General features: G+C 39.8%; 1 protein-coding gene across 1 annotated transcript in view; it reads left to right on the forward strand.

Annotated features, from left to right (window-relative positions):
- MORC3 (MORC family CW-type zinc finger 3) overlaps positions 1 to 13042 on the forward strand; it is a 47417-nt gene that overhangs the window by 7287 nt on the left and 27088 nt on the right. The window contains exons 2-4 of the mRNA XM_015422389.1: positions 6847 to 6919; positions 8621 to 8753; positions 9585 to 9799. Of these exons, the coding sequence (XP_015277875.1) occupies positions 6847 to 6919; positions 8621 to 8753; positions 9585 to 9799 (421 nt within the window). The remainder of the gene's footprint in view (positions 1 to 6846; positions 6920 to 8620; positions 8754 to 9584; positions 9800 to 13042) is intronic.

Below are 13042 nucleotides of genomic sequence, written 5' to 3' on the forward strand. Positions count from 1 at the left end.
CTTTGCACATAGGCGCTTCTAATCACTACCAAGGCTCTTGTAGTCGCTTTATTTCACCTGAGCATTGCTTATCTCACAATTTGCAGCCTTGGAGAGCTTTAGAAGCATTTTTTTAAAGTTTTGGTTGTGTCCACTTGTCCAGTAGTCATCTCTGGGCACCATGCTGGCTTTGCGGCAACTGGACCTTTCGGGGGAAAGGTGAGCCTCGATTCCTTGGCTGTTACCTTGGAAGAGGCTCTCCTCAGCTCCCCAGGCTGGGGGTCTCCTACAGAGACCCTGGGAGAGTCTGGAGCGATCTCGGACTCTTCCCATCATCTGAGTCTCAGCACACCCCCATCAGAGCTAGACGGGGTGCGACCGAGCAGCGAAATGCTTAAACTGGAAGCCAACTTTCTCTGCTTTTCTATTAACACATGCATATACAAATACTTGTATATATAATACATATAAAACACTTTATAAAGTATTCTTACAAAATATATATGAAAGTTTAATGATAATTCCATATTAGCAAAATCAAACTTCTTCTAATGACCATGAGAAAGTTCTCTATGTATAGAAACTATAAATTCTGCTGCTCTATTTAAACTAGATTGTTGTATATATAATACATATAAAACACTTTATAAAGTATTCTTACAAAATATATATGAAAGTTTAATGATAATTCTATTTTAGCAAAATCAAACTTCTTCTAATGACCATGAGAAAGTTCTCTCTGTATAGAAACTATAAATTCTGCTGCTCTAATTAAACTAGATTGTCAAAAACCTTATGAGTTATTCCTCATTAAAATACTTTTGCTTAATAAAGATAGCAATTAAAACCTCTAAGACTGGTATCTAATATTGAACATCTGTTCTGTTGGAAACATCTTGGCTACTTTTCAATCTTGCTTATAATTGGCTGAAAAATACTTTTAATAAAGATTACCTTTGCTTGTTATTGTAGTGGTTTAAATCAATCCTTGTTTCACAGCTGTGTATCAATAAATCTATCTTCTTTTGGCTAATAAGCAAGGCTTCTTATTAAAGAATAGTAGATCATTTCGCTTAATAAAGAATTTGGCAAACTCTCTTTTCCACAAAACATTCAGAAATCTAAAGATCCATACAATCTTTAAACAACAGTTTAAACAGCTGTAATTAACTTTTGGAAGCATTCAACAAATAAGAAAAGGGGTTTGCCAAACCCACATCTCTATTGCAGAGATTTTCAGCTGTGTCTCTACTAAATAAATCTTACCAACCCCATCTTGACATCTTATTAAAAATGAAGCATCTCCATCTCTCAACTAATTATCACATTCCTTTACTGGGCTTCTTGCCAGCTCATTAAATGTGATAGAAACCAGATGTTATACCTTCTTGCTTTTTGCTAACTTTATTCCAGGGAGCCTCAAATGCTTTTTCTCAAAGATATTGGCATCCATGGAATAATCAATAGACTTATCATTCAAACCTCTGAGCTCCCTCTACACCATTTTCTAAAATACAAAAAAAGATCTGAGATATTTACCTATCTGGGATCTTTACCTTTACTTATTATAGATGTTAATCTGTTTAGCTTTGGTCACTATATGTTTCTTGATTAATCTGAATTTAACATTATAATACACCTGCCGCTATTTGGAATCTTGCAGCACCTTGAAGACTAACATTTTAATTCTAGAATGAGCTTTCCTAGAATTTACTTTGTCAGATGGATCTTCAGATGGCAGATTCTTTGTTGAATACAAAATATTTGCATTCAGCACACAGAATCTGCCATCTGAAGATCCGTCTCACAGTCTGCCAACTGAGGGTACATCTGATGAAGTGGACTCTAGGAAAGCTCATACTAGAACTAAAATGTTAAATGATTTTTGTGTGGGTTTTTTGTTGTTGAATATTTGTGTGTGTGTGCATACCTGGAAGTCATGGTTGACTACTGGGGCTTGGATGTTTCAGAGAGGTGGCTTGTTATTGCCTGCCTCTGTGTCTTGGCCCTGGTGTTCCTTGGAGGTCTCCCATCCAAGTACTTGCCAGAGTCAGCCCTGCTTAGCTTCCAAGATCTGACAAGATCGGGCTTGCCTGGGCTATCCAGGTCGGGGCAAAAATGTTAGTTTTTGAAGTGCCACAAGATTCCTGTATATATTTTATTATGAATGCACATAATAAATAAATAGCCTATCCACTCTAAGGCACTGAGGCAATGCATGACACTGTGCACCTTTCAAAGGGAAAAAGGAGGAGTTGATGCAGAAAGAATAGGTGAGAGTCCCATCACAAATCAACAGAATCAGGAGTTGAACATACTGAATGGTGAGTGAGGTTAGAGGTTCAAACATGGCAAATAGTTTCAGTGTAAATTAACTGATATTGGTAGAAGGTTATGATCTAATAACATTTGTTAAGAACAGCTTCGCTCACCTGAACAGGTGCTTTTATAAGTGGCACAGTACAAATGGGCAGGGTGGATAAAATAATAATTTTAAAAATATTTTAAAATCAGATTTTTAAAATTTAAATCAGATTTTTAAAATTTAAATCGGATTTTTTAAATAAAATGCTTTTAAAGGAAAAATCTATAGTTTTCTACTTAGGATACATTATAGTCCAAAAGTTATTCATCATGAAATAAGGATTAGTTTTGAATTATGTAGCATGAGGCTGTATATTCATGCAGTGTTTAAATTTTTTGGTAAATGAATTCCATTAATCCATTCACAATGTCATGCTCTTTCAGAGGTTTCTGTAAAATTATTGGGCAGTTTTTTCTATCTAGACGATAATATCACAGATGCTTGGTTTCATAGTTCTCAAAACTGAATTTGTGTTTGCAGAGATCATATGCTTCTTCTTCACAGCAAAAATGTTATAAAATAAACGCAGAGTTAAGAGACCTCAGACCTATAGATCCTTTGCAAATCTGTGCACACATAATCAATGCCTAATTTCTTAAGTGCTAAGTTTCAAGACTAAGTGGTTAAGTTTCAAGACTTTAAGTGGTTAAGACGCTGAACTGCAGGCTATGGAAGGTCAGTAGTTCAGCAGTTCGAGACCCGGTTGCCGCATGACGGAGTGAGCTCCCATCTCTAGTTCCAGCTCCTGCCAACCTAGCAGTTCGAAAGCAAGAAATTGCAAGTAGATAAATAGGTACCACTTCAGTGGGAAGGTAACAGCGTGACCATGGAAGGCCACATGACCACGGAAGCATCTTCGGACAGCCCTGGCTCTTCAGCTTTGAAATGGAGATGAGCACCGCTACCCTAGAGTCAGATTTGTCTGGCTTTCGAGCAAGGGAACCTTTATTACCTTTAAGTTTCAAGAAGTTCAATGAATATAAGATTGTTTGGCTAAGGGGGGGGATGTTAAGAGCTAAGTGTGAGGAGGAAAGGACAAGCAGTACAGATGAAAGTGAAACTTTTTGAGTAGAATGCTACAGAAATACTAGAATACATATGCTATATAATGTTATTGTTTTAATTAAATAAAACAAGTTAAATGATTATTGTTAATGATTATTTTTGTCCTTCCAATAAAGTACAGCAGAAAGGTTGTCCAAATAAGAATGATTAACAACCTATTAAATTGGAGATAGTTCACCTTGCAATGATTTCATAATTACCTTTCAAATGGTAAATAACCAGTCATTAATTTTCTGATATAACTAAAACTAACCTGAAAAGTTATTATACTAAAATGAAGCTTTCATATGGGTTGCAAATATTAAGATCAGTAAGAATGAGCCTTTATGTAGAAAAACATGATTTAAATGGATTCTTACTGAGTTGTGATTTAAATCATGCTAAACAGCTACCCATGTATGTGCATTCTCTGTTGTGGCTCCCATGTTACGGACTAGCGTGCCTGATGAGTTCAAGAAGGCTCCCACTCTCCTGCCATTCCACAAACTATACGAAACTGAATTATTAAGTAGGCTGGTTTTGCAAAGGTAAGAGGGCTATATTATAACAGAATAGTTCAGGAATATGCTGAGAAAAAGCATCTTGATAAAGTAACCTGTTGATTGCATTGATTTACCCTCTGTGATCCTCCTTGATTCTCAGTGAGAAAGTCAATCTATAAATTACATAAATAAAAGTAAAAATTTCCAAAAAGTAGATCCTGTGGAGCTGTTAGAAACTGAAGTAACTGAGGGTTCCAAGTCTCTGTTTAAGACAGGGTGACATGTGGGGTTTAATTTTTTGATACGTTCCAATTCAGCATTTTCATGTTGTATATTCCTTTTGACTTGGGTTTTGTTTTTTTTAAAACAGTGACTTTCAGATCTGTAATAGTACGTATAGGGAAATTGTCCCCTACTGGTTTCTGAATATTGTGATTTCTTTTGTTCTTGTTTGTGTTCATTGATTCTCTCAAGCAGAGACTGACACAGTTGTCCAGTGTAGACAGTTGAAAGGCATTGTTGAAAAATGTTGTATTGGGGATGGGTAACTGGGTGAGACCTGGCTAGTGTAGCTAATATTATTAGGTCCCGTAGCAGTATGCTCATTTGTGTTAAAAGGACAGAGTATACATCTAAAAGGAAGCAATGTCTTTTCTGTCCCGACACTCAGCAGGTAATAAAGTTACAAAACATGAAAAGCAAAAAGGGAGTAGACCCCTTCACATTATGGGTATTATCAAGAAACTGGTCCCTCTAAGCAGTTTCTTGTTCAGAGTCAAAACAGTGGTTCAGGCTGAGGCCTAGTAAAGATGAAAGTTTCTTTCTCTGAAACATAGCAAGTGGCTTGTAGCTTCAAAGACTCAGATAAGGGAGATGGTGCGAAACCCAGCTTGCCCGTGACACCATTAGGCTTGGTAGTTTCAAGGACACAAGAATCTAAGAGAGCACATGCCTGAGCTCATGGGTGGGAGAAGGTGTGTGTTCAGTTGAACGTAATGCAGCTGCAGGGCATTTGGTTTAATTGGCAAATCTACCTGATTAGCCATATCACCTGCTTAGCAACAGATCTGATGGTCAAGTTATATCACTTGCTATACATTTAATTAGTTAATTAGAATCAGGCCAGCGCAGGTCTTTTGGCATAAAGGAAAGGTTTTTCATTCTAGTTTTGCTCTTTGCTTGGATTATTAAAAAAATTAATTGTTTGAATTTTATATATTGTTTCTATGTCATGATATTCTGTGTGACCTTGTAAGCTGCCCAGTGAGGGCAGAATATAAATAAAAGAACTACATAAAAATAAATTATATCTGACTTTGGGACACTTCTTGTTTTGTGTGGGTCTTACTGACAGGAAACTTTGTCTTGAACTTTGGAGTTTAGAACCTTAATGAACTCGATCGTCTTATGGTAACATCTGGATCTTGAACCAATGTATGTAGTTAGTCTACCTAGAGCCAATGTCCATAGTTGGCTGTTTAGTTAGTGGAAGGGGACTGGTGGCAGTGCTACCCTGGGGTGTGAGGACAGGGATGACTCCTCCACCATATGCAGGATAATACTGGATTTTTGCTTTTTTCAAAAACTGCCTGTTCCACAATCCCTTCCTGTTATCATTGGAAAGGTAAAGGTTGTGAAAGATATGGTTTTGGTTCTTACCCAGTAAGGAATTCTAGGAGACAGACTCTTTCGATGAAGCAGAAGATTTTATTGGATATACAGCTTGCAAGCAGGGTGCCCAGCTCAGAGAACTGAACACACCGAATTGAGTTAATCAGCAGATATATATACTATCCCGGAGAGGTATAGAAAATAAAAAACGCCCTGTCTTGGCCCCCTTTCTGGTGACCAAAACGTACAGTCTTCCAATCCCGTTCGCCTAGAGGAGGTGCTGTAACGCCTCTGTTGAGAGTTTTGTTCTTTTTCTGTGGAAACCCCCTCCCTCCAGAGGGTCTGCTGAGATAGCATATCTTGTGGTCTAAAAGTTACCCCACCCCTATAGTGCTTCTACTCCTCCCTCCAAAAGTCAGCCCTCCCTCCAGAGGGTCTGCTGAGATAGCATATCTTGTGGTCTAAAAGTTACCCCACCCCAGCCAACAGTCAATTCTCTCTCCAGAGGTCTGCTGAGATAGCAAGTCAGCCTGCTCAAGCATTTAGGTTTAGATACCATATTTTTATATGTAGCCAAGCACCAGAAGTCCCTATTCTCAATTTTGGGTTGTTTGTGCAGGCCTATTGTCTGGTTTCACAATAAGCATTAATTGATTTCAAGCAATATTTTTCTACTACAGTTTAAAGCAAGGTATTTAAGATTTTCTTTATCAGAAGTCCCTTTTTTCATTTCTCACAGTTGGACATCCACAGCCGTGAATGTTAGCAGCAGCTTATAGGCAGACTTTCTAGTCCAGTTGCATTAAGGAGCTGTGTTGGATTGCCTCTTTGCAGAGAGGGGTAATTATAATGAGGAAGTGCATTATCCAACACATTATGCTCCTTTTACAGGAAGGCCCATCCTAGAAACGTTCCCCCTGTGAAAAGTTGAGCAAGATTAACTTCATGGCTCTGTGATCTGATGCATGGAAAGACCTCTAGAACATTCCCTCTACCTGATCTTCCCAGATACAGTGAAGAGGCAGCAGGGATGGGGGGAGGAGTTAAGGATAAAAGGAGCAGAAGTCTTCTTTTTGCCCTAATTTCTCCATGAAAACTTTTCACTCCCTGATTTTGTATTGTGTATTTGTAAACTAGTCAGCCAAAAAGACACATGGTATATTATGCAATTATGACAAGACTTTCTATTCTTAATTGAAACTTGCAGATCCAGGTAATAAAAATATGTGTGTGGTTACCAACTTGGAGTAGAACGTTGTGAGCAGCAGAACAGCAATTTTTATTGTATGTTGAGCTGGAAGTAAAATTGTTTTGATTTATTATTAAAACTTTCTTTTATTTCAGTTGTGTCCAAAGTTTCTGCATACAAACTCTACAAGTCACACATGGCCTTTCAGTGCTGTAGCTGAACTGATAGGTATGTGAACATTTTACTTATTTAGTTCAAAGCACTCTTGCTTAGTGTGTGAATCATGTGCATAGCCACTGCTTTTCTGGGGAATTGGATGGGATCCTATTGTTCTACCTATTAAGAATCTTATGTGTGATTTAAAGCTGTATTGGCTTAATGAGCACATTCCTACTTTGCTTGACAATATTAAAGCTGTTTTGTCAGAGACAAAGTATGCTTCTGTTTAGTGCATGGAACAACACTTTTGTTGGTTGGGGAGGTTGATTTTTGCCATTTTCTTCCTCTCACTTTGTTCCCCATTCTGTTAATAAAATTACCTGACCCCCCCCCCCCCCATGAGCAGAATTTCAGGGACTCAATTACAACCAAGGAGAGGGAGGAAAGTTCCATTCAGTGATTTGAGTTTCCCAGCAAAATTAAAATAGGAAAATTTTCCAGAAAAGTTCCTGAAAATTATCCAGTTTCCTAAAAAGAGCAAGGTCTGGCATATTTTTTCTGATGTAATTTTATATCCCAAGAGCAGCAAGTACTTTAACTGAAATACCTGGTGGTGGTGGGGAATCAAGTGTGGTTTAAATGTTATATCCAAAGCAGATCTTAAGCTTTATGTGGAAACATTTTTTACTGGAATAATATATTTGTAAAAAGCTAAAGACAATATAGCATGTGCTTCCCTAACACTGTTTTTAAGTGCAAAAAAAAATGAAGGCTCTAAAGGACCGGCCTACCTGAGGGACTGCCTTTCCCCGCATGTTCCCCAGAGAGCACTGCGATCAGGATCTCAAAACCGCCTGGACCTCCCTGGCCCAAAGGAAGTCAGGTTGACGGCAACTAGGACCAGGGCTTTCTCGTTTGTAACTCCGTCCTATTGGAACAAGCTTCCTGCAGAGATCAGGGCCCTGCAGGACCTTTCACAGTTCTGCAGGGCCGTGAAAACAGAGCTTTTTAGGCAGGCGTTCCAGTAGGAGCGGCGTCTTACCAGCAGCACCCGGTGTGAACTCAGATCCAGCATGACCCAGCGTGGTGGCACAGCTGAATAGGTCCTTAAACTGCACTTTATTTCTATCGCCATCGAAGTTATGTTTTAAATTGATTTGTCTGTGTTTTAAATGATTTATTGTATTTTATCATTTGTAAAATGTATATTGCTTATCAGTTTTATGGAAGTCGCGCTGAGACCGCCTTGGCGGGGAGGGCGGGGTAAAAGTTAAAGTAATAAATAAATAAATAAAATTATTGACCCACTAGAGACTGGTGCATGAACTGTAGCTAGGATTCCTATGTGCCTGCTGGGAGTGGGAGATCTCCCACTATTCACCAGAACTCCAGTGACCAGTGGGAGAAAGAAACATTTTAAAACATTATTGACTATGGCATGGCATCACTACCAGGAAAACCGAGATGTGACATCATGCCTGTCTAGGAATTGCTAAACCATAGAGTTTCCAACGAACCCTAGAGAGGTATGATATCATTTCTGGGTTTTCCTAGAAGTGCTGTCATGTCATTACTGACTGTCATTCTCCCATCCCACCTGGTCTCCTTCTGGAAAAGTTATGGGGGAAAATTGAAGGAGCAAAAATTCTGGAAGAAGGCTTCCATCATTAAAATGTGTATCAATTGGAAGTTAAGTGCAACCAGAAAGATGCTGAGTATCACAGGGATTCAAAGTTGCTTAAATATGTTTGCACTCCTAATTATTTCCAGATAATGCTTATGATCCAGATGTGAATGCAAAACAGATGTGGATTGACAAAACAGTTATAAATGATTCTACGTGTTTGACATTCATGGACAATGGAAATGGTATGAATGCGGACAAGCTACATAAGATGTTGAGGTAAGGGGGTTTTTTTGTTTTCATCAGTGCTTTTCTACATTAAGGAAAGCAAACCTAATGTTTGTAATCAAAGCTAGGAACAAATACAAGAACAATCATCGCCAATATTTTATGATATAAAATATTTTGCAGAAAGTCTAGGCAAATGGGTTGAAACCAAGGAGCCCACTGTATGAACAGAATGCCTTTGTCTGGAATATTGTGGATGGATTATAATTCGTGGGATCTTCTTGTTCTAACCTGCATACTATATGTGGCAGGAGGAGCAGCATAAACCCAAAATTTACCCTGCCATGAATAAAATACATTGTTGGGGGCACAATGCTATGTTCAGTGACGAGTAATTTTACAGTCTGAAAACCTATAAATCAGTTTCTTAAAACTAATATGCAGAGACCCTTTCAGTGTTGTTCCCACAAGAATCTAGGAAGTACATTAACATGAGGGTTTAAGGGAGAATTAATTTGAAGAGGGAGGGAGGTCAGACTGATATTCCTAACAAAACAAGCATCTGAAGCACCAGTAAAATGCCTTAGGGGATATCATTTATGTGAAAGGCTGCTTCTCATATGATATTTTTTCATAAACCGATTAGCAAGTGATACACTTGTGTAGTCTTTAAAGTTAGAAGAGGAACACTCTCCTGGAGTGCAGGGTATAAATTTGAGAAATAAAATAAAAACAGCATATTAAACTTAGCAATAGACTCTGTATCTAAAAGCAGATGTTTAAATTAACTAATATAAAACATTATATTGCTTTTATTGAAACAGTACGCTGTGAAGCTATTTTTCCTCTTTAATTTCATCTTTACAAACACATGTATTTCAGCTTTGGCTTTAGTGACAAAGTTACGATGAATGGTCATGTCCCAGTTGGATTGTATGGAAATGGATTTAAATCTGGATCAATGCGCCTTGGGAAAGATGCGATTGTGTTCACCAAAAATGAAGATACCATGAGCGTGGGCATGTTGTCACAGACCTTTTTGGCAGTGACGAAGGCAGAGCATGTGATTGTTCCCATAATATCATTCAACAAGAGACATATCCTTTTAGTGATTTTCCCAGCAAAATGCTAGTTCACATCAATAAACTTCAAAAGTTGGATGTTAATTTATTAATTACTGATGCATGTATATCTTTGTCCTGCAGAGCCCAAGGGTTCCCAGGAGGTCTTGTCAGCCATTCAGGGACTGACCAGACTCAGATGTAGCTTAATGGAGAAAGGTTTATTTATTTTTATCCTTCATTTCTCTTTCATAGGGATCAAAACCAGCTTACTGTATTTTCCCCTTCTCCATTGTATCTTTAACAGTGTGTAAAGTGTACAAACATCTGTAACTGTGATGTAGGTTAGGATGAGAAAAAGTCAGTATGACTGGCCTGAGGTTCACCCCACAAGCTTTCATGGAAGAGTGGGAATTCAGAAGTGGTTCTCCCTAATCCAACACTTTAAGCTGTATACCATGCTGCTGTATATGCCTCCCAACTATACTATGGAATCTGCTTATCCAGGCAACCTTTTACATTAACAGTACTTGCTGTATCAGGAAGTAATAGCTGTAGACAGGTTTGCCAAGAGTTGAACAAGTTGCGAAGGGTGATGTTACTCCCATCCCATCTCATTGCCTGCCAGAAAAAACAAACACATGCATTGATATATAAACTGCTGTTCCTTCTATTCTCTTAACATCCACTTCGGTTGAAGGAACAGCAAAAGGCAGCAGCAGAAATCGCACACTTTGGGTTAGGACTACAATTCCCCATTTTCTATTAAAATACTCATTAGGAGTGCTGAGTTTAGATAGCAGGTTAAGAATTACAAAAACAGCAGATTTGTTGCATTTAATTCTATGCCTTATGGTGGAATCATAGAATCACAGAGTTGGAAGGGGCCATACAGGCCATCTAGTCCAACCCCCTGCTCAGTGCAGGATCAGCCTAGAGCATCCCTGACAAGTGTTTGTCCAGCCGCTGCTTAAAGACGGCCAGCGAGGGGTAGGTCACCACCTCCCTAGGCAGCTGATTCCACTGTTGCAGAACTCTTACTGTAAAAAGTTTTTCCTGATATCCAGCTGGCACCTTCCTGCCCTTAATTTAAACCCATTATTGTGAGTCCTGCCCTTTGCTGCCAACAGGAACAGCTCCCTGCCCTCCTCTAAGTTACAGCCCTTCAGATACTTAAAGAGAACAATTATGTCCCCCCCGCCCTCAACCTCTTCTTCTCCAGACTGAACATTCTCAAGTCCCTCAGCCTTTCCTTGTAGGGCTTGGTCTCCAGGCCCACGATCATCCTCATTGCTCTCCTCTGCACCTGCTCCATTCTGTCAACATCCTTTTTGAATTGAGGCCTCCAGAACGGCACACAATACTCCAGGTGTGGCCTGACTAATACAATAGGACTATGACATCTTGTGATTTGGATGTTATGTCTCTGTTGATACACCCCAAAATTGCATTAGCCTTTTTTGTCGCTGCATCACACTGGCAGCTCATATTTAACTTTCGTTCCACTCATACCCCAAGATCTTGTTTACACACACTGCTACTCAGAAGTGTGTCCCCCATCCAGTATGTGTGCTTTTCATTTTTGTTACCCATATGTAGAACTTAGAACTTATCCTTGTTAAATTGCATCTTGTTCACATTCGCCCACTTTTCCATTGTGTTCAGATCTTCTTGAATTCTATCTCTATCTTCTGGTATGTTTGCTGCTCCTCCCAATTTGGTGTCATCTGCAAATTTAATGAGTAGCCTGTCCACACCCTCATCCAGATCATTTATAAAAATATTGAAAAGTACTGGGCCCAAAACCGAGCCCTGTGGCACCCCACTGGACACCTCCCTCCATTCTGATGAAAGACCACTGACAACTACTCTCTGAGTGCAGTTCTCCACCCAATTCCCTATCCACCTAACCATCCAGTCCACAGTCCTCTAGTTTACCCCATCAGAACATCATGGGGAACCCTGTCAAAAGCTTTACTGAAATCCAGGTAAACAACATCAACAACATTCCCTAAACCCAGTAAGCCTGTCACTCGATCAAAGAAAGAAATGAGGTTGGTCTGGCCGGACGTGTTGGGGACAAATCCATGCTGACTTCCCCAGATCACCAAGTTGTCCTTTAGATGCTCGCAGATGCCCTTTAAAATCTGCTTCAGTATCTTCCCTGGGACAGAGGTTAGACTGACTGGCCTGTAGTTTTCTGGGTCATCGTTCCTTCCTTTTTAAAAAACTGGGATAACATCTGCCCTTTTCTAGTCTTGTGGCACATCTCCCATCCTCCAAGAGGTCCAGAAGATCATGGACAAAGGCTCTGCAAGTTCTCTAGAAAGTTCTTTCAGCACTCTTGGGTGCATACCATCTGGCCCAGGGGAGTTGTACTCATTCAGTGCAGCCAGGTGCTTCTCAACTACCTCTCTGTCTATGTCAGCCAGTAGCTGGAACGCCGTGCCTTGCTTACTAACATCTCTAGATGCACCTTTTCTCTTCTTCAGGGAAAAAACTGAGGCAAAATAGGCATTGAGCCTTTCAGCTTTCTCTCTGTCGTTTTTCAGAGTTTCTCTGTTTTCACCCAACAGTTGGCCCATTGCCTCTTTTATCTTGTGTTTGTTACTCACATATCTGAAGAAGATTTTCTTGCTATAGCGAGCCTCCCTGACCAACCGAGAGCTCCAGTATAAGCTAAGGGAGAAAAAGGAAATGGAGGGAAGGTCAGACCTCTAAAGAGGAGTATATTAGACTTACTAGGTACTGCAGATCAGCCATCAGGGAAACCAAAGCTCAGTATGAGTTGGGTCAGGCCAGGGGGCTCGCTACAATAAGAAAAACTTCTACAGATAAGTGAGAAGCAAACACAAGGTAAAAGAGGCAATTGGACCACTTTTGGGAGCAGAAGGAGAAACTCTGGTGGAGGACAGAGAAAAAGCAGACAGGCTTTTTTGCCTCTGTTTTCTCCCTGAAGAACTCGAGCCCATCTAAAGATGGTAGAGAACATGACAGGACACCTGAATGTCCAGTTGACATTGACAGGGAGGTTGTGGCGAGGCACCTGGCTGCACTGGACAAATACAAATTCCCTGGGCCAGATGGTGTGCACCCAACGGTGCTCAAAGAACTTTCTAATGAACTTGCAGAGCATCTGTCCATCATCTTCAAGGCCTCCTGGAGGACTGGGGATGTGCCACAAGATTGGAGAAGAGTGAATGTTATCCCAATCTTTAAGAAAGGGAAGAAAGATGACCTGGGAAACTACAGGTCAGTCAGTCTGACTTCTGTTGCTGG

Source organism: Gekko japonicus, unplaced genomic scaffold (assembly GCF_001447785.1).
Source record: "Gekko japonicus isolate JY-2015 unplaced genomic scaffold, Gekko_japonicus_V1.1 scaffold1070, whole genome shotgun sequence".
Classification (NCBI taxonomy): domain Eukaryota; kingdom Metazoa; phylum Chordata; class Lepidosauria; order Squamata; family Gekkonidae; genus Gekko; species Gekko japonicus.